The sequence below is a fragment of the Babesia bigemina genome (assembly GCF_000981445.1).
Source record: "Babesia bigemina genome assembly Bbig001, chromosome : II".
NCBI lineage: Eukaryota > Apicomplexa > Aconoidasida > Piroplasmida > Babesiidae > Babesia > Babesia bigemina.
Genome location: NC_027217.1, coordinates 2,179,701 through 2,198,532, shown reverse-complemented (window position 1 = coordinate 2,198,532; position 18,832 = coordinate 2,179,701). Strand labels below are relative to the sequence as shown.

Below are 18,832 nucleotides of genomic sequence, written 5' to 3'. Positions count from 1 at the left end.
ACGAACAAATTGCTTCGATATGACATTACTACCGTTTATGCCTATTTGGCTTCATTCGTGAACAGGCAGGACACATGTGCCTGCGTTTCAGTTGTCGACAACTGCCACGTACTACGGCGCTTAGATAACATCAGTCTCACCCTCGGCATCCTCCTCGGCCTCATCGAAGCTCATGTCGATGTTGTCGTCGTACTTGTCCCAGATCTTCGAGGTGGGCAGGTTGAACTTGTGGTAGAGCTGGTCGAAGATGCTCTTGCCGATGGGCTTGACGAGGGCGGTGTAGACCATGCCGGATGTGACCGGGGGCTTGATGGCCTCCACGATCCAGCGCTCGAACACGGGCACCATGTGCTTGACGATGGAAATGACACCGGACTTGATCATCCTCTTGGCGTTTTCCTTCAAAGCGTTCTCGAGGAACACGGGGCGGACCATGTCGTTCTGCTCGATGAGCTTCTCGACATCCTTAACGATGAGGCTGATGAGCTCGTCGGTCTTGTCAGCGATGTCCCTCCTCACAATGTCGCGGAACTCTGTAGAGATGTCATGTTGAAGGTATGCTGATACGCAACGCCACGCCTGACTTTGACACATGCACATCACTCAACAAATTCGTACCAAAATATAATACATCCACTACACACCCGACTTAAGCCGTGTAGGCAACACTGGTAACGCAAACGTACTCTCGACATCCGTATCATTGACGCTGATGCTCCTGGAAGGGAGGTCGCGCTTACGGTTGCGGAAGTTAGTGTTCAGCGCTAAGGCGGACTTGAGAACGACAATGGACAGCAGCACAAGAAACTTCATTTTGATGTGTGTATGTATGAAAGCTCGCTGGCAACGGCTGAGGGGAGTAGCTACGGCAGCAGCAACCGTGAAATGTGCTTGCTGCAATCAAAAGTGAAACCGAATACACCTTTCAATAAGCCCGTGCGGAAACTTCGTGTTGGAATGAACAACGTTGTTGAGTGTGTAGGCAGTGCTGCACTGTTAAAGTAACGACGAGTGCTGGCAGCACCGATGTGTTACCGTTGTGATGTCGGAATCCAGGTGCACATCGAAGCTCGACAGCCGGGTGCGGAAGGGTGTATACGACAGCCACGCGCGTTGCACACACACCTTTAGCAGAACGGGGCGAAATTGACGGCAATGTAACCCTGAACGACCACACCTCAAGGTGCACCAACGTCGGTAGTTGACCTTCGCACATATATGTGCTGCCAATCGACTCCGAACCACCGGTCGTCGTTAGAATCATATATTAGCCACACATTGCGAAATAATTGCCGTCACGTCAGTATTACCAGTAACCGCTTTGGTAGTGCCGCGTCAATCCGGCGGTCCACATCCCGTTCGCTAAGGCAGAGAATGTTCACCGTCTATCGCAACTCAGCAGAAACTACATCTCACTAATTTACCGCACTACCTTGGAGTTTCGTACAGCTCGGGTATGACGGTATTTTGTTAGTTTTGCTGTGGCACTGTCTTTTGCCCATCCACGCTGCTGTAAGCAGCCCAGTGGGGACTCGTTGCGCAACATGAGCCGTTATCACAACCTTTGAGCAATGAAGTTGAACGTTTTGCATCGCAGAGATGCAGACTACGTGGCCCAGGGTCCTCACGACCGGCCCAAGCCGATGCGCAATCTGGACCCCGCCCTGCATCCGCTCCCAAGGGTAAGATAGCGCCTACCTGGCCGTAACTGACGCCCAATATGCTACATTTGCTTGCAGCAACGGGAGTATGTGCGAGCGGTCGTGGCGGCGAAGCTCAAGCGGATGCATGCTAAGCCCTTCATCGCGGCTCTGGAGGGTCACACCGACTCGGTTGACTCCATGTCCATGAGCAGGAGGAGTTTGGTGGGTGGCGAATGCAGCATGAGATCAGTTGTTTGCAGTGTGATCTGTTCACGGGCAGCTGCAACGGGGAGATCATGATGTGGAATATGCTGACTAAGCGCAAAGGGAACATCATAGGGACTCACGAGGGCTTTGTGAAAGGTGATTCGTTTTATAGATGCCATAGTTCACCCAAATGCAGGCCTGTGCACAAATGGTGATGGGACGCTGCTGTATTCGTGCGGTCACGACAAGTACCTCAAGTGTTGGAAGGTGCCTACCAGCGGACCCATTGAAGATGAGGAGCCTGATGAACAGGGAGATGATGCTGGGCAACAGCGCAGTGCCCACCTACAGGGTGCCATAAGTGACGTAAAGGTTCGCACCACCCCGCCGCCGGAGGTAGGAGGGCCGTCAGATGCACGTCGTTCCATTTTGACACAGCCGGCTGGATCATTCCTAACCAATTCCACCCTCAACGGGCTGGACCACCACTGGACCGAGAGTTTGCTAGGTACGCCGAGGCGGCGCCCAAATCAATGTGCGCAGCCACAGCCGGGGACTCGCTGGAGGTCTGGGATGGCCAGCGAAGCGCGCCCATCATGAAATTCGACTGGGATTCCGAGGCCCTGTACTGCGTCAGGTTTAACTATTCAGATGTGAGTTATAAGTTGCTAATTTCAATGTTTGAACAGGTGAACCTGCTGGCCGCCGCGGCGGCCGATAACTCGGTCGGGCTGTACGACATACGGGCGAACTCTCCGCTGCGCAAGCTTGTGCTCCAGCAACGCACAAACGCCATCTGCTGGAACCCGCAGAACCCGCTGCATTTCACAATCGCGAACGAAGACTCTAACCTGTACACCTTCGACATGCGCCGGCTGCAGAGGGCGCTGTTGGTGCACAAGGGCTTCACTAACGCAGTGTGGGTCCATTTGCCGCCATGTTGGTTTATTGTGCTGCGCAGAACTGATGTGGACTACAGTCCAGCTGGAACGGAGTTCGTGGCCGCATCGTTCGACAAGGGCGTGCGGCTCTTCAACCTCGAGGGCAAGAGTCGCGACGCGTACTACAACCGGCGGATGCAGAACGTGCTGTCGTGCCGATACTCTTTGGACGGCAAGTTCGTGTGCACGGGCAGCTCCGATATGTGCGTGCGCATCTGGAAGTCCGAGGCCTCGCTGAAGCTCGGTCCGATGAGCCACCGCGAGAGGGCCGCGTACAACTATCGAAACGCTCTGCAAGAAAAATTCGCCGATCTGCCGGAAGTCAAGAGGATACTGAAACCGAGGCACCAGCCTGCTCTGGTGGTCAAGCAGAGCAAGCTGCGGGAGGCGAAGGCCGCCGCGAAGCGCAGGAGGGTAAGTGAGCTAGCGATGGGGTGTTGTGGTGCATTGTGGCTCAGGACGTCAACCGAGCGCTACACTCCCGCGACGGAGAAATTATCCAGGAGAAGCGCAAGCCCATCATACGGCAAGTGGAATAGTATGCCACATAATTATTATGAACGTGACCTAATGTGGTATGTCTATGCTCCGAGTCGATGCAATTTCCAAGGGCGCCAGTGGCTGATTCGTGTCGGTGTATTGCAGCAGTGAAGCTTCGTCTGCCGTTGTCTGCCGCCGCTTATTTTGAAAATACACCTCGCGTGGACCAGCCGTCCGGAGGCCGCCGCCGTCCGATAGCTCCGCACTCTTTGGGTACCTCGAAGGCGCAACCTTCGGCTGAACGTAGTCGCCGTTATAGTGCCGCGGATGTGATGTGACCGGGCACTGCGGATATATTTTATTTACAGCACGTGATCGTGGACGCCGGCCACAAAACCCACCGCAGACCCGGACAACCGTGTCATGACGCGTTAGATCGACGCGGCATTAAAATTGGAGCAACACAACGCCTCATAGACGCGCAAACGGTAGACAAAGTTGCCGTGTGATTTACGCGTGCCATCCAACGCCGAGGTAAACCGATTCCCGCCGGCAACATGCCATGCCGTCAGCGCAGCAAGTGCAGTCAATTTATAGTCGATCGAAGGTGTACGGTACTGCTGGTAAGGACCTGTCATGCGTAGTGTAACGTGATGCAGAGAAGGCGAAGCTACCCTGTTCAAGTGCAATCCGGATCCCGTTGACTCTGAATGCACCGCCAGCTCGGCGCCACGCAAGGTCGGTGGGCGCTGCGTCAATGCCGCACTTTGTGACTGCAGCGATTTATAAATTTTCAACGTGAAAGCAGGAATTCAGCTCGATTTGTTGACGTAATAAGCTGCAACTCTTACCTAAATAGTGGCAACCACCCATGAGCTAAGCGCAGCCGGAAAATGTCAAACATGGATGCGCCAGCTCCCGCTGTGCTCCACGGCGACTCCCAGCGCATGGACACGCACTACAGCGGAGAAAAAAATCAGCACGATTTCTTCGAGGACCTGGCTACCTACATCATCGTGAACAAGAACGACAAAAATTGCCATGTGGCAAAGAGCCAGACCCAAGCGGAGCACAAATGGTCCGAAAAGTCAACCCCGGAGGATACTAAGCCCATGACGGTCGCAAACGGCAACACGACCCCCAGAAACCAAAAGCATAGCGAAGAGGACGTCAATGACGCCGAGGGTGGTGAGGCGGACAAGTACAAGTGGAAACCCGGTTTCTGCCTCCAGCTCGGCTCGCAGGGCCGAAAGGCGATGCTGCAGCTGCTCAGGAACGTCTACAAGAGCAACAAGAAGTTCAAGCACATCTTCGAGAAGATGGACCCGCCGACCACGATCAGCAACCTCCCCTTCTTCAAGGTCTCGATGCTGTGGGAGCTTGCACACGAGCTGGGCGTCTTCGACCAGGCGATTGCCATCCACAAGATATACGGCAAGGTGAGGCACAAGCTGGTGAAGAACGGCGCGGCGCAAGGGGCGCCGTTCTACGAGGGGTACTCCCCCAGGGCCGCCGTGTCCCGGAGCCCCAAAATGCGGCGCATGCCTAACCCGATGTACGGCCCGCCGTACTACAACACCACGAACGACGACGAGAGGCGCTTCTACCTCGAGCACAGCAACAACATGAACCAGATCAAGCGGAAGGTGGAGCACCTCGTGGCGCTGAACAAGTCCACCCCCGAAGAGTACATGAATGGCATGGTTCCGTACAAGCAAAGGAAGTGTGTGGTGGGCATGCAGCCCGGGCACGTGGATAACAACCTGCACGCGATGCAGATGCAATCCAACAACATGTACGACTACATCCCCAGAATGGGCAACCAGGTGTACTCCTGCGCGGCTCTGGACTGTGGTCTGATCCCGCAGTAGCGGCCGGCAGGCACTGCACATACGCATCCGACCACGCGTCGCCCGACACGCAAGCGCGGTGGACCGTCAGTGCTGGTAGCTGGACCGCAGACAGGTCAGCGCGCCGAGTCAGCTGCGGCCCGCGGCATACAAGCAACAGTAAAGAAAACGCCATCCGACGAGCAGAGCTGCGTGAGAGGCGCAGCCCACTGGCAGTGTAGAAACTTAAAATTTTAATGTTTACGCGTTCATATAAAGCCGAACCCCTCCTTGCCCTCCAGGATGGCCTGCAGCATCTTCTGCGCGAGCTTCTCGCGGGTGGTGTAGGCCGGCAGGTCCAGCTGGTTGAAGCACGTGTGCGCCGAGGGGAGGCGCTCGCTGTTGCATGTGCGATGGATTGAGATGCGCTGTGGGCCGCGCATACCCATGAGGTTCTTGAATCCGCCGATTGGCACGCGGCTGGTGCCGGTGACGAACTGCAAAAATGCGGCGAGGTTGCTCTGGTCGAGCCCCTCCAAAAACTCCCAGAGCCATACAATCTGCTTGCTGTTCTTGTTGTAGTTCACGTACTCCACGTTCTCGCGCAGGTTCGCCAGGTCGATGGTCGGCGTCCCGCTGATGAGCAGCTCGAGCTCCTTGTGGTCGAAAATGGAAATGAGGTCGGGCGATATGAGCTCCCTGAAACCCGACATGAAAGCGTCGAGCTGGTCCTTGATGCCGTTGGTGACCTTGTGGCGGCATAACAACTCGATGTACTTGTGCTTGTTGTCGTCCGTGACTGGGATGTTGCGCCCGTCCGGGATGAGGTCGATCACCTTGACCTTGCCGAACTCGTCAATCTCCGTGGAGAAGTACAGCTCGAGCCCCAGGTCCTCGAGGCGGCAGTTGTTGATGGAGGTCAGGTTCTCGTAAAATTCCGGGTCCACCGACTCCGCATCGGCGGGCGTGATCTTGCGGCAGAGCATGTGCTTGTAGAACGAGCGGCAGAAGTAGGCGTCAATGTGCTGGCCGTCGTATACGGCCTTGCCGATGACGCGCCCGATGAACTTGAAGAAGTTCAGGTGGTCAGGGTTGATGCCACTCAGGGGGTTGGGGTGGTTAAACTCCTGCTTGCGGCCCTCGCGGCAGAAGAGCCCGTAGTTGGGGTTGAACATCTCCTTGGCCAGGATGTTGAACCACTCGCGTGTCAAACCGCCCGCGTCGACACCCTCCTCGCCGCCGAACGTGACGGCAAGCTTGCCCTTCATCTCGTCACCGGTGCGCAGTCGCAGCTGGTGGTAGGAATCCAAAAAGACGTGCTCACGTCGGACGTTGATCCGCACGGTATCCAGGCGCAACCCCTGCCGGGCTTCCTTCAACTTCTGCCTGAAGTAATGGCGCTTGATATCGAAGTTCAGGCAGTTGGGGGCCAGGCGGACAATGGGGGCGAAGCTGGTAGACAGCAGCGACGGCGTTTGCTTGATTAAGCAGTTGAGCACACGCGTCTGCCTCTCCGTGAAGTAAATCAGACTCAGGTGGTTCGGCGAGATCTCTACGCTGCTCTCGTCGCAGTCCCATGGCTCCTTCTTGGGAGGCACACGCTCCTGATGGCACACCGCGATGAAGTCCAGGTTGCCATCCGGAAGTTCGTAGTCGAAGTTGACGAACGACATCGCGTTATCGAGCTCGGAAACGTCATCCAGCATGTAGTCCAGGGCCACGCGAATTTGGGTGACGTTCATGAAGGCATCGATGAGCGGCACCAGCATCATCAGGCACTCGACGATATTGGGGTTGTCCAGCAGGACGTCACGGCCGTTCAGCGACTGCGATGAGCGCGGGTCCTTGGTGTCGGAATTGCTCTGCTGCGTCGCCAACCTGACGAGGTCGGTCAACGTGTAATCAAGAGCGCGCCAGAGTCGGTCGAGGTTCACGTTGCTGTAAAACTCGTTCAACATCGCTGGCCGGTTGGACTTAACCGATGAATCAGCAGTTTCAGCCTTGTGCACCTCCGTGAACATCTCGTTGACGAAGGTCACGATGCGCACCATGGCGGCGATGCGGTGCTCCAGCGCGGATATGCTGACGCCCTCGAAAAGAATGACGTTTTCATTGTCGGCCTCAATGATCTCGCCCCTTTGCGCCTGCATGTCCAGCGACGACTTACACAACACGCCGATTAGCTCGTTCAACCTGCTGATAAAGAATTCCCGCACGTTAGACGCATGTTTCTCGCTCAACAGCAGCGCCGACATGATCCGGGCCACAAGCTGCAGATGGGCACTGGAGGAACCGTCGCGCATGGTGTTGCAAGACAGCAACCAGTTGCTGCGGTGACACCACGACGTGTGGATGTCCAAAAATAAGTTGACGGCGTCCTTGTCCAGTTTGTTCAGGATATCCTGCTTGACGCGCAAAATGCTGTCATCCTGGCTTCTGTGCGAGTTCGAGGCCTGCGACGAGTCTACCGAAGTATTCATCGTGTCGTCTCCGCGGCCGGCACTCCCATCTTCGTCACCCGACGCCATTTCGACCGAGTCGTGATTCTCGGGAGGCGTGGCGCCAGCGACATGGCTGGCGTTGGACGAGTCATCGAGTGAAACGGGGGCCACCAAGGCGCCGTGGACGTTTAGAGTCTCGGGGCTCACCACCAGGTGCTGGATCACCATCATGAGGTGGTTCATCAACTTCGGCGACGACTGGAACATTTTGGTTGCCGTTGCCATGAAGAGGAACCCAATGGGATACAGGTGGCGATGCGGCGACCGCTTCTCGGACTTGGGTCCCGACACCTTGGAGCGCTTGCTGCGGGAATCCGAACGCGACGAGCCCTCGTCAGAAGCCGACGGCGCGATTGGCATTCCGAAGAACTGCATGGCGCCAGGCAAGGCAATCAGCAGGCTGCGCAGCTGCTCCAGCACACGCTCACAGGAAACGTAACTGGAACATCCGATGCCCATATCCACACATCCCATATTCACGGCTTCAGATACCGTGCCCATGAAAAAGGAGTTGTGCTGCCTGGCGTCTGCATCCAAACGGCCGTCAAGCGAGACGTGCCTGTATGGCAACCTGCCATACAAATGGGCAGGAGGGAAGTCATCCTTTTTCGAATTGCACAAGCGCGGCAGCGTGCTGAAGAACTTGTCGGTCTTTATGGTCGAGACGTAGTTGTTGGTCAACGCCAAAATCGATGCGTGCATGATGGACAGGAAGCACCTCAGCACGGTATGGCAGGTTTGCTCGTCCATCAGCAGCAAGTTGTGCAAGAGCTTGAAGTAGATCTTCTTGTTTAATTCGTCTTTCAGGTAGATGATCTTGCAAATGGCCACGATGTCCGCCTCGGCGAAATAGTTCCTGGGGCCGCGACATGTGTCGAGCACTTGGCAAATCACATCCCCAGACGGTTCTTCGCGTTGCTCGCAGGATGAGTGCGGGATGTAGCGCACCGCGTTCTCAATCACGCGTTCACACGTATTGATCGCATGGGAGTCGGTGCGAGCGGGAGCCTCGGGCGTCGATGAGGGCGGTTGGGAGGCAGTGGGTGCGGTGGAGATTATGAACCGCTCCGCCGTGTGCAGCATGTTCAATACCTGCGGGTTGAGCGTGTTGAAGAGCTGGGGGATCGTCTGCAAGATCCTGGTGTCTATGCCGTTCCTGCCCCTGTCGTTGATGATGATGGGCTCGAGTGCGGACGCTGCGGCAGCTGCACGGTCAGTTGCGCCATGCGCAGCGGCTCCCAACGCATCCATCGCATTCACAACTGACCGGGTAACACGCGGCACGCGATCCCCGTGCATAACGATGTTGTTGAGGTTCATGCCACGCGTGTTGGTATCCATACGCCGCCTGAAGGGTGTCGGGCCCATCCTGCGCGATCCCACTGTGTTGCGACCACGCTGGCCAGCAGTGTTGCGGACACGGGGGTTGTTCCCGTCACGGAACTCGCCGATGATGAGACCAAAAGTCAACCCCGGCAGTTGCTGCGAATTCGCGCCGCCCCGCACATGCTCCGATGACTCGGTGCCACCTGACAGCAGAGCCCGAACGCCCGCGGACCCATTCACTGCCTCTCCATCCGCATCGTGGCCAGCCATATGAACGTGGTGATGACCAAAGCGCGTTCCCACCAGTTCTGGAGCCAGGCTCTCGAAGAACTCATGCGACGAACCCGTAAAAAGCTGGCTGCGCAAAGCAGGCACCAGGGCGGACAATATGCTGCTGTCCATGGTCTGCAATCGTGACGAGTGGCTGGGATCGGACCGTGACGTAGTCGCGCCATACATTGACCGCATGACCTGCAGACGCAACACCCGCGGAAGCGCCTCTATGTAAGGCATGTCCTCGTTTCTCGCCGGGGGGACCGATTGCGGTATATCAGGCAGAGGGTGGCTTTGGCGGAGCGCCTCAAGCGCGTCGGCATCGATGGTGTGCAATTGCTGCTGGATGATCTCATCACGCATCTCCTCGGGTAGCTCGGCGAGCACCGAGGGGTCCATGTTGGCCAGCACGAAGAGGTCGCCGTACCTGATGCGCAAGGCGGCCGCAATACGCTCCAAACCGTGGTTGACGTACACTAGGCGCAAGTCCGTTGAATCCGATGAAGGCAACGGATCTTCCTCGGCAACATCGTTGTGGCCTGAACAGACAGAAACGCTTCCTGTGATATCCTCAGATGGGGCTTCATCAACCTCCATCGCCTCCGGCTGTTGTTCGATACTCGCTTCGGCTGAGTCAACGGAAGGTGATTTGGGCAACTGGATCCGCGGCAACCCCATGGCAATCAAATTAATCAACGCGCTATCGGGGTCAGTGGCGCCCGCCGATGACTTCCTCGTGGACGTCAACATCGGGTGTCGGGCCGGAACCGCCAAGTCGCCGGAGAACGCCCAGGTGTCACTCCTGTCCGTGCTTCCGGCATCGTTAGACGTAGCCTCCGGCGCAGCACGCGTCACACGAGCGACGCGGTGCTGCGTGGTATGCGGCTGCGCCCGGGTCGGATCCACGTAATGCACATCTCCCTGACCGCCAAACTCGATCTGGATCCGGATGCTGCTGTTACCAGCTACTGGCAAAGTGGCCGAGGGGTCCGTAATGTTGATGGAGACGTTGTTACCCGCGCTAGCCGTTGTGGACGGTTCGGGCAGCATAGGGGCGCCGTTGTCGTTCCCGCCTTCGTCACTCGAAGACGAGTACCCGCTGGTGAGCTCGTTGTTGTCATCCTCGGCAATGTTGAGATGTGGGCGCGTGTCATCCATGACGCCAGTGATCGTTTCCTCGTGGCTCTCGTCAAGCTCGCCCACGACGCGGATCCGAGGTGCGTCATCATCGTCCTCGTCTTCGTCCACCTCGTCCATGCTCGAGTGGCTCTCGCTGTCCGAACTGGGAATCTCGGTATAATTCTCGTCAACCTGGTGCGGCAACGCCATATCCACATCGTCGTTATTAACGGAACCGTCTTCGGTGTCCAGATCGCCACTGTCACTGGAATCGTCGCTGTTGTCGCTTTCCGAGTCGTACTGGGACTCATCGTCGGAATCGCCGTCCGACCCGTCGCTATCGGTTCCACTGCTGTCAGTTGCAACGTCCTCATCCATGGCGTCCTCCATGTATTCCTCAAGCTCCTCACTGTCGGTCTCGGACATGTCCTCCTGGGATTCGAGTTGCATGTCATCGAGCTCGCTGGATGACGACGATACCTCGATGACTTCCATGTCATCCTCGTCCTGGTAACTATACTCGTCGTCCTCTTTATCCGGACTGCCGACCGCCAGTGCGGCGTTCTTCTCCGGCGCCGTCAGCAGCACCAGGGCCCTGATGATGCCCCCGCAGAGCGTGCTGCTGTCCTCAGTGTTCAAATCCAGCTTGTTCAGTATGCTCACCAACGACTTGTTGATTTGGAACACGGAATCGGCGGAAAGGTCGGCACGGGCGCCGTCGCCGAAACGCAGTTGGAGCACGTTATGGAGCACGTCGCACACCGTGTAGAGTGCCACCGCGAAAGGGTTCGTGCTGTAATCACGGGCGCTGAGACCCACCAGGAATTGCAGCACCATCTTGATCTCCTCCACCACCGATACGCACATCTTCATGCTGGTCGAACAAATGAAAACGATGGAGTTCAGGAAGCCGCTCATAGTGGTCATCACGAGCTTGTTCGCGCTGGCGATATCCTGGTTGCTCTCCTTCGTGGAGTGGCCCTTTGGTGACGGCGCCGACAACGCACATATCATGGGCAGGACGCGGCGGAACATCTGGATCAACACCAAGTGGCTATCCTTGACGTCGATCATGTTCACCTTCCAGGGGAATGGCTTGTAAGGCAGGTCATACTCCGCCTTGGGCAACCGGGTACTGTTTGCCGCGATGGGGAAGTTGTGGCAGAAGGAGTTCAACAGGTAGAACAGGCCGTGAATGGTGAGTGCCAAGGGATAAGCCGGCTTGGAGCTGTCACCGGACGTACTCGAGGGCCGTGTCAACCCTTGGATGTTGCAGAATATCTGCATGTGCACCACTAAAATGCGCAAAATGTTGCGCAACAGCACGTCATAATCCGCCACAGCGGTGTGGTCCTTGTTTGAGCTTTCCAAAACCGGGATGTTACCTGGGGTCATCAGGTCCCTGTTGGATTCAAGCAACTCCGATATACGCGACGCATGTTGCAACGTAACGCGGGCGTTGCTCAAGTCAACATCGGTGGCGCCCTCTTCCAGAGTCATGACACACTGCTTCTGCAAAATCTCCAGCAACATGGCGGGGTCCTTCTTGGCGAAGGGGGCCACCTCCTCAACAAGGGTGGAAAGCGCAACAGGCTCGCACCCATTTGCGCTCAGGAGCTGCAACACGCGTTTCTCAATGGCGCTGCGCAGCATCGACGAGTTCTCCATGCAGTGCAGAAGGATCTTGGCAATCAACTTCAGCATACCCTTGCACCGGGCGGACTTGGGGATCATGAGCAGAATCGATGCCGCATCCGCCCCAATCACATCTTCAAAGTCGAGCTTGCGGTTGAAATGAGCGGGGTAGTTCTCCTGCGGCGGCAGACGCTTGTAATGCAGCAGCTCGCGCACATTGGAATATATCTCAGTCAGCGCCTCGAGTATGGATAACACGGAGAACGTCACATCCCCATCTAATCCCGGGAAACACTCCAATATGTTCAGACACGTGCGAACCAGTTTCTTCTGCGAACTTTTGGACATGAACGGCGTGCTTTTGGTTGCGGAGAGCAGCTCCACGTTCTTGCTCAGGTCTATTGACGACGACATGAGGTTGTAGAACCCAATCAGCGGGTGCCTTCTCAGCATCTCGCTGATGCACGCGAGGGCGTATTTGAAGAACGGAGGCGGTGAGCTCATCTGCGGGTCCGGGCTGTTTCGCAGGAACCCGTTCTTAATGATAACGTAGTCTATCTTGTACCTCCCGGTCGACTTCGACTCGTTACCCTGACCCCGGGGCACCTCGTTGTGCAGGCACCACTCCGGAAGTGACAGGGGAATACCCGACAAGGACGGTTTCATGCCAATGCCGGCGAAGGTCAACAAGCCGGAGCTGTGCGCATCGTAGCGCAACTTCTGGAAGTATTCCACCATGTTCAGAATGACGTCCATAGGGTTGTTGACGTCATTCAAAAATTCAGAACCGATACTAACTCGCTTTCCGATCAGCTGTGCCAAAATGTAGAACATACCCAGCAACTGTTCGTGCAGCTGCACAATGTCGCTGTTGTACGCAGCATCCACGGCTGGTTTGCCGGCCAACACCGTCGCGTCTATGGCGGCACCTTTTGCCAATTCGTCGTAGAAGAACACGGGGCAGAAGACGGACGCAATTCCATCCTTGTCCAAGGGGAAGTTTGCCGCAGACAGGCGGTTGAAGAGAGTGTCCAGGCAATTGCAGATGTGCTGCAGCAGTACCGAGATGCTTTCCTGGTTGAAGCCGCCCGTGGAAGAAGCGTACTTGCCATTAATCATGAGAGGCATCGGGGTCGCTAGCGCTCGAACCATGTATTCGAAGATCGTGCACAGCGAAGACGACATCTTGGTACTCAGATACAGAAGCGTGTCTATGAACTTGGTGGCGAAATCGTTCTTGACCTGGTTGGGGTCCGGGGAAGTGAACGTGCTGTGCCTCTCAAAATGCACAAAAGTCCACAAATCATCGTCAGACGTATCTTCGCACTCAAAATAGAACATCGGCATGTTTCTAACAGCCAACTTATGGCCAGTTAGATTTTCAGTGCCCGTGGGTATATCGTCGCTGGTGTCAATCGTTATAGCGTTCCTATCCGAATCACGGGAGCGAGGAGACTGGCTATAGGGGTGGTTTACCAGCCAGTCGGCTAGGGAGGTGACGTCGTTGCGGCCAGTCTCGGTTACTGCGCGCACAATTTCGGACTCGCTGAAGCCCATTTCAAGCAGAATTGAGCGAGACGCCTCCGACGTGAACGCGCTCGTAGGAGCGGCATCTGTTTCGCCATCGATTGCCACGTCTTGAACGCAACAGTGATGGCGGCCTGCGCAACGCGGGGTTAAGGGCACCGCACCACCAGCCGAGTCCGACTCTTGATCTTCACCGTCTCTGGGCGCCTTGCTTCGATCGAGTTTCGTCCTTAGATCCTTCTGACGCGGCGGCGAGAGGTAGTCCCACATATTAACCTGGACCTTCAAAAGCGAAGTTAACAACTTGGTCGAAATGTAGAAGTACAAGCTTGCCGTGCCGTTGCTGGGCGCGGTCGAACTCACGGAAGCAATTACCTGCAGCCATTCCCAGCACACCGACCCTGCCATAGTCGCAGCTGCTGTCATCAACTCGGACAACGGCCGAACATCGCGGCGAAAAACCTTCTCAAACGCCGGTGTGGCCAAGAAATTCTTAAGCGCAGTGATGTTGCTCGTGGTGCTTTCCGGCCTGGCGTAGCATATCTTGGCGAAGAAACCCAGACATATCTGAAGTGACCGTCCAAATAGCCCCATGGCGTGCTTTAGCTTTTTCAGGTCGAAGGTTTTCACTAGGTCAACAACCGTCATCAACTGCTTCTCATTGCCCCTGAAATTGGCGCCCAACACGTCGGCAGGGGTCAACCCAGCATGCACGCGTAGGGCAAAGGCCAACGCGCAGCCCAGGTACATGGTGATCATGTATTCGAAGGCGTCCTTCAGGTACATCATACCGTTCATTTCGCAAAATATCGCGAAAGGAAGCATGTAAATGGTACCCACGTTGCGGTCGTCGACGAACAGCTTGTAGGTCACCTCCATAGTCTCCGCCACAAAACGCGCGGTGTTCACACAATCCATGCCCTCTATTAGCAGGCCCGAGCCGGACGCAATGTTGACCAGCGAAGGGGCGGAATTCAGCATGTTGATGCACAGCAGCGTCAACGACACCGTGTGGTTGGCTATGAAGTTCCGCAAACACGTGTTCTTGAGATTCGACGATTTCAACGCCTTGTCGATTATCGGATTGATCGCGTACACAAACGCCTTACACGTAACCAGGCATAATCGGCAGACCTCGATGTTCATCTTGAACTTGTCATCGGACAGGTTGGGGCTGGGGCTGTTATTGTATGCCGGGTTGTGGCTGCTGTAAGAGTATGCAAACTGGCTCGACCAAAACAGGTCGTTCGCTGAGAAGGAGCTCTCGGAGGTCTGTGCATTCTTCGAATCACGGTTCAAAATCTTGTAGGCCTTCAGCTGGGGATGCTCGTGAGGCGTGTGCTTCCCACTCAAGATGAAGAACGTCTCAAGGTCGCCCTCGTTGGTGGTGAGGAAGAACTGCTTCGTCAGGTACGGCAGTGCGGTTATGACGTTCTTGAGATACGCGCTCAGGGTCATGTGCATGTCGCAACGCGATATCGTGGTGGCGCCCATCTGAAACCGCCCGCTGCAACAGGCCTCATACATGTTGTGGCCGTTGCGGTAAATCAGATACATGGTGTAGCTGATTGCGTGGAACATCCTCAAATACTCCAGATTCCGCGTAACCTCCTCGTCCGTCCGGGGCATGCAGCAACGAACGGGCTGCTTCACATACGGTCTGCAGAGACCATGCAGATAGGAGATGCATGGCACGGGCGCGTGGGTCAGAATCGACTTCAACAGCAGCGCTAGCGGGTGTTGCGAATAAATCAGCGCCGACAGAGGCGGCAGGCATGGCACCGTGCACAGCTGGTAGAGCAATTTCAAACCATCGCACGACACGAAGTGGGACAGCGTCTGACCAGAGCGGAGGTATGTGGACAGGCATTTCCCCAAGTGAGCTATCCTGTCGGCGAAAAAGTCGTGCCTTTCTATATTGTCCAAGGAAGACAATATTTCAGCTGTTATTTCGACCGAGTGGGTGCGGAATTCGTGCATGTAGGCCTCGAAGTCCTTGGCGCACTGCACAGAATCCTGCGGGTTGAAGGGTGGGAAGGTCAGCGCCTCTTGCAACAACTCGTACATGACCTTGATGATACGGTCGAGTATCACCGCGTTAGAGGACTCGTTGTTCTTCACAATGCTATCCAGAGACATCCCGATGGTGGAAGCCACCTCGCCGAAGCGGTCGAATAACACGAAATCCTTTTGAGTGATGATGTCAACCAACTTCAAAATCGGGGTGTAATTGACCTTTTTCATGTATTCCCGGCCGCTGCGGTGCAGCAAAACATCGCAGATAACATTCGGCACCACATTCAGGCAATCCTCCGACTTGAGGTTGTCTGAGCATATCGACCTCATCATTGCCGGGATGATGTCCATGGTGTGCAACTCCTCTTGCAACAGGGGGTCTTCGCTCAGTGCATCCGATATAAGGTTGATGGCGGAGCTGTAGACGCTCAGGCCGTACGTCTGCGGACGAGCGAACACCATGTGCAGCATCGGAATTATGGCGCCAGTAGCGGCAAACAGATCATGGTCGATTGTGTCGTTCCTGCCGACCACGGAACGGGACGCCGCGTCAACGTTGTGAATCAGGGTCTTAAGCAAGAAACGCCGGGCGCTCATGTCGCACATGGACATCCAGTAGCTTCGAAGGGTCACCACGTCTTTGCATTGGGGCATCTTCCACCCCTTCGGCCAGGGCGTGGCCTCCGCCACCGGGTTTTCAAAGGGGGCGAAATGCTTGATCTGGTACATGTCAAACTGCATACGAGACACGAAGATGTGGAAGACCTTGAGGTCGTTCCTGAGCGTACGGGACACGTGCTGGTTGTAGTCCAGCAGCGCCTCGAGTACCTGGACCACGTATATAACCACGGGCAGATATATAGGGTCGGGGTTCCTAACGAAGTGGGCCACCCCCTCGAGGACCGACGTGTTGGTCAGCGCATTGCTGCAACCGTGAGACGAAATGAAGGTGTAAAACACCACCAGCAACTGCAGCAATATACGCATCGAGTCCTCTTTGTCCTGGACATTCGCGCGGTCCTCCTCCGTGTCCAGGCGAAGGCTATAGTCCCACTCACTTAAGTATAGCTCGCCGAGTACGACGGACCCCCGCAGCTGCAGGTTGGTGACGCACTCCTCAGTCATCACGTGGACGCCGGTAGGGTGGTGGTGGGCCCACAACTGGTTGGTCGTTGGGAACTGCTTCGTTTCAACGGGCGGTTTGAAACACAGCAGCGGGGGAAGAGGCGCCTTGTCGTGTATGTGGCAGAGGTAGTACCGCAGCACCTTGGAAAAAATGCCGTGTGCCGTGTTCAACCCCAGCAAGTTTGCCAGGGTCTTGCCGTGGATGCCGTCGTGAACCATTGCGGACAGCAGCTCCGTAACGATCACCATCGTGGAACGGTCCAACTCCCTGTGGCGCTTGATCATGTGGGTCAGCTCCAGAAGGAACGACGGGTTGTAATTCAAAAACTGCGCGTACGAACTGTTCTTCACGATCAGCATGCAGATCAGAGCGCATATGCGGATCTCCACCGCCTTGCGCTGCCAGAAGGGGAAGTAAAGGGAGAAAACCTTGCAGACCTTGTGCTTCAGCTCCGCAAAGTAGCAGTCCTCCACCTTGTACTTTCGAATGAGGTGCCGCATTGACTTCACCACGTGCTTGTAAATATCCAGTGGTGTTGAGAGGCTGCTCTTCCATGCCGACACCGCCGCGGCAAACCTTTTGTTGCCCTCCGTAGTTTTCGGATACTCCGCGGCCTTACCCGCACCCACATCGCTCTGCAGGTTCAGCACATCAGGCACCGGAATGCGCAACTTGGAAGAGTCAGAGCCGCGAACGACCTCTTGGCCGATTTCGATATACGAATCCACTGATAAAAAATACTCGTTCTTCCTGACGTAGAATTCTAGAACGTCCGAATATGACAAATTTTCGGAGCTCTCGGAACCATCGGAGTCATAGACGTCATGCTCCGATGATGGGGCGGCGGGGGGCGGCTTGGTCATATAGATGTGGCAGGTGGAGTCCGCCAGCGGGGTTTGCGATAGGATTGAAATGCGAACCGAGACCTCCGGGACATCCTTTGGGGTCGTCTGTTTGCGCTGCCGGCTAAAGTATACGCACAGCAGCTTAGTAGCCTGGAAGACAACCTCTGGGTGCACGTCGTCCAGAAACGAGACCAGCAACTCCAGGGAATTGTAGATGCTCTTCGAAGTGCAGTTCTCAACAATCATCACAGAAGCCTTTAGCGCATTGCAGACAAGCCGTAGCGACTCTTTGTTGTAGAAGGTAGTAACAGACTCGTGCTCCCCCTTGACATACCCCCTATATGACTCTAGGTAGGAGCTGAAAATGTCGTCGAAGCGGTTCAGAACCGGCGCCCAGCACAGGATGTCGCTCTTCTCCCAAACCCACTGGGTGAACGACTCCAAATGCAGGCACAAGTCCTCCGAACTGCATGCCGCTAGCAGCTCGATGAAGTTCCGCTGGCTGGCCTGGAGGCCAGCCAAGACCAGTTTGTGGTTGTCTCCCCGGGGCTTCCCGATCTTCATCTTGGATCCCTTGGAATTAACACGACCACCTCAGTGTATAAAGCGCTGCCAATGCGGACGCATGGTCCCGCGCCAATATCTGGCGCCCAATTGCCGAAGGAGCTTCGGCTCTTTACGCTGTAGTTATGGACCCCTGCAATTGTCAAGTGGACAGACACCTAACGGGTGCCAAAACGCTTTAGCGTGAAGCTGATCGAACGATTTAACCCAATGTCGCCCGGAGCCAGCCATACACTGCGTTGTACTTACCCGTTGAATCCTCGCGTGGATCTCTAATCACAGCGCAGCTGAAAACAGCTTACCTTGGACCTATACTGACATCCAGTGGCACATTAGTTTCATAACAAGGTTGTATCGCGAGCCGGAATCGACAGGGTATGACGAAAAGGTGTGTATTTGAACCCCTGGCCGACCAACGGGGCTGCGAATGGACAATGCCGCCCGGGTAAATAAACCGGGCCTATGACTGAGTGAAATGACTACTTTTTTATACACTCAAATGATGTAAATAAAGCTAAACGGCCGAGCGCGGAGGTCCCAGCAAACGAGTGCGCTGGAGCGTCTCTGAGCCGTGGCCCCAGGAAGACCAGGCAGTAAAAGTGACAGTGGGCATCAAAACTCGGCAACTCATCACATATATTATGATTCACTTGATTTGCTGCCGCATAGCCTAAATTGTTGGTTGGATGCGAATGATCGCGCCCATCAGTACCCATCGCGTTGTCTAAAGATTTGTTACCTCGTCTAACGTTTGAAACTCAAACCACCAACTACTTCAGTGGTTCATCTCACTGCTCTGT

At 55.7% G+C, this 18,832-nt stretch overlaps 4 protein-coding genes across 4 annotated transcripts; 2 read left to right on the top strand and 2 right to left on the bottom strand.

Annotated features, from left to right (window-relative positions):
* Positions 1-120: 120 nt before the first annotated feature.
* On the bottom strand, positions 121-813 carry BBBOND_0209770 (membrane protein, putative; the record flags this gene model as incomplete). Its single annotated transcript, XM_012912556.1, has 2 exons — positions 121-560; positions 687-813. 2 exons carry the CDS (start codon positions 811-813, stop codon positions 121-123), a joined length of 567 nt encoding a protein of 188 aa, XP_012768010.1.
* Positions 814-1,571: 758 nt separating this feature from the next.
* Positions 1,572-3,330, top strand: BBBOND_0209760 (ribosomal processing protein, putative; the record flags this gene model as incomplete). The annotated part of the gene is made up of 8 exons (XM_012912555.1): positions 1,572-1,682; positions 1,740-1,865; positions 1,904-2,006; positions 2,047-2,358; positions 2,394-2,503; positions 2,540-2,769; positions 2,812-3,205; positions 3,250-3,330. 8 exons carry the CDS (start codon positions 1,572-1,574, stop codon positions 3,328-3,330), a joined length of 1,467 nt encoding a protein of 488 aa, XP_012768009.1.
* Positions 3,331-4,164: 834 nt separating this feature from the next.
* On the top strand, positions 4,165-5,142 carry BBBOND_0209750 (hypothetical protein, conserved; the record flags this gene model as incomplete). Its single annotated transcript, XM_012912554.1, has 1 exon — positions 4,165-5,142. One exon carries the CDS (start codon positions 4,165-4,167, stop codon positions 5,140-5,142), a length of 978 nt encoding a protein of 325 aa, XP_012768008.1.
* Positions 5,143-5,369: 227 nt separating this feature from the next.
* BBBOND_0209740 (E3 UBIQUITIN PROTEIN LIGASE URE-B1,putative) lies at positions 5,370-18,032 on the bottom strand (the record flags this gene model as incomplete). Its single annotated transcript, XM_012912553.1, has 1 exon — positions 5,370-18,032. One exon carries the CDS (start codon positions 18,030-18,032, stop codon positions 5,370-5,372), a length of 12,663 nt encoding a protein of 4,220 aa, XP_012768007.1.
* Positions 18,033-18,832: the final 800 nt, after the last annotated feature.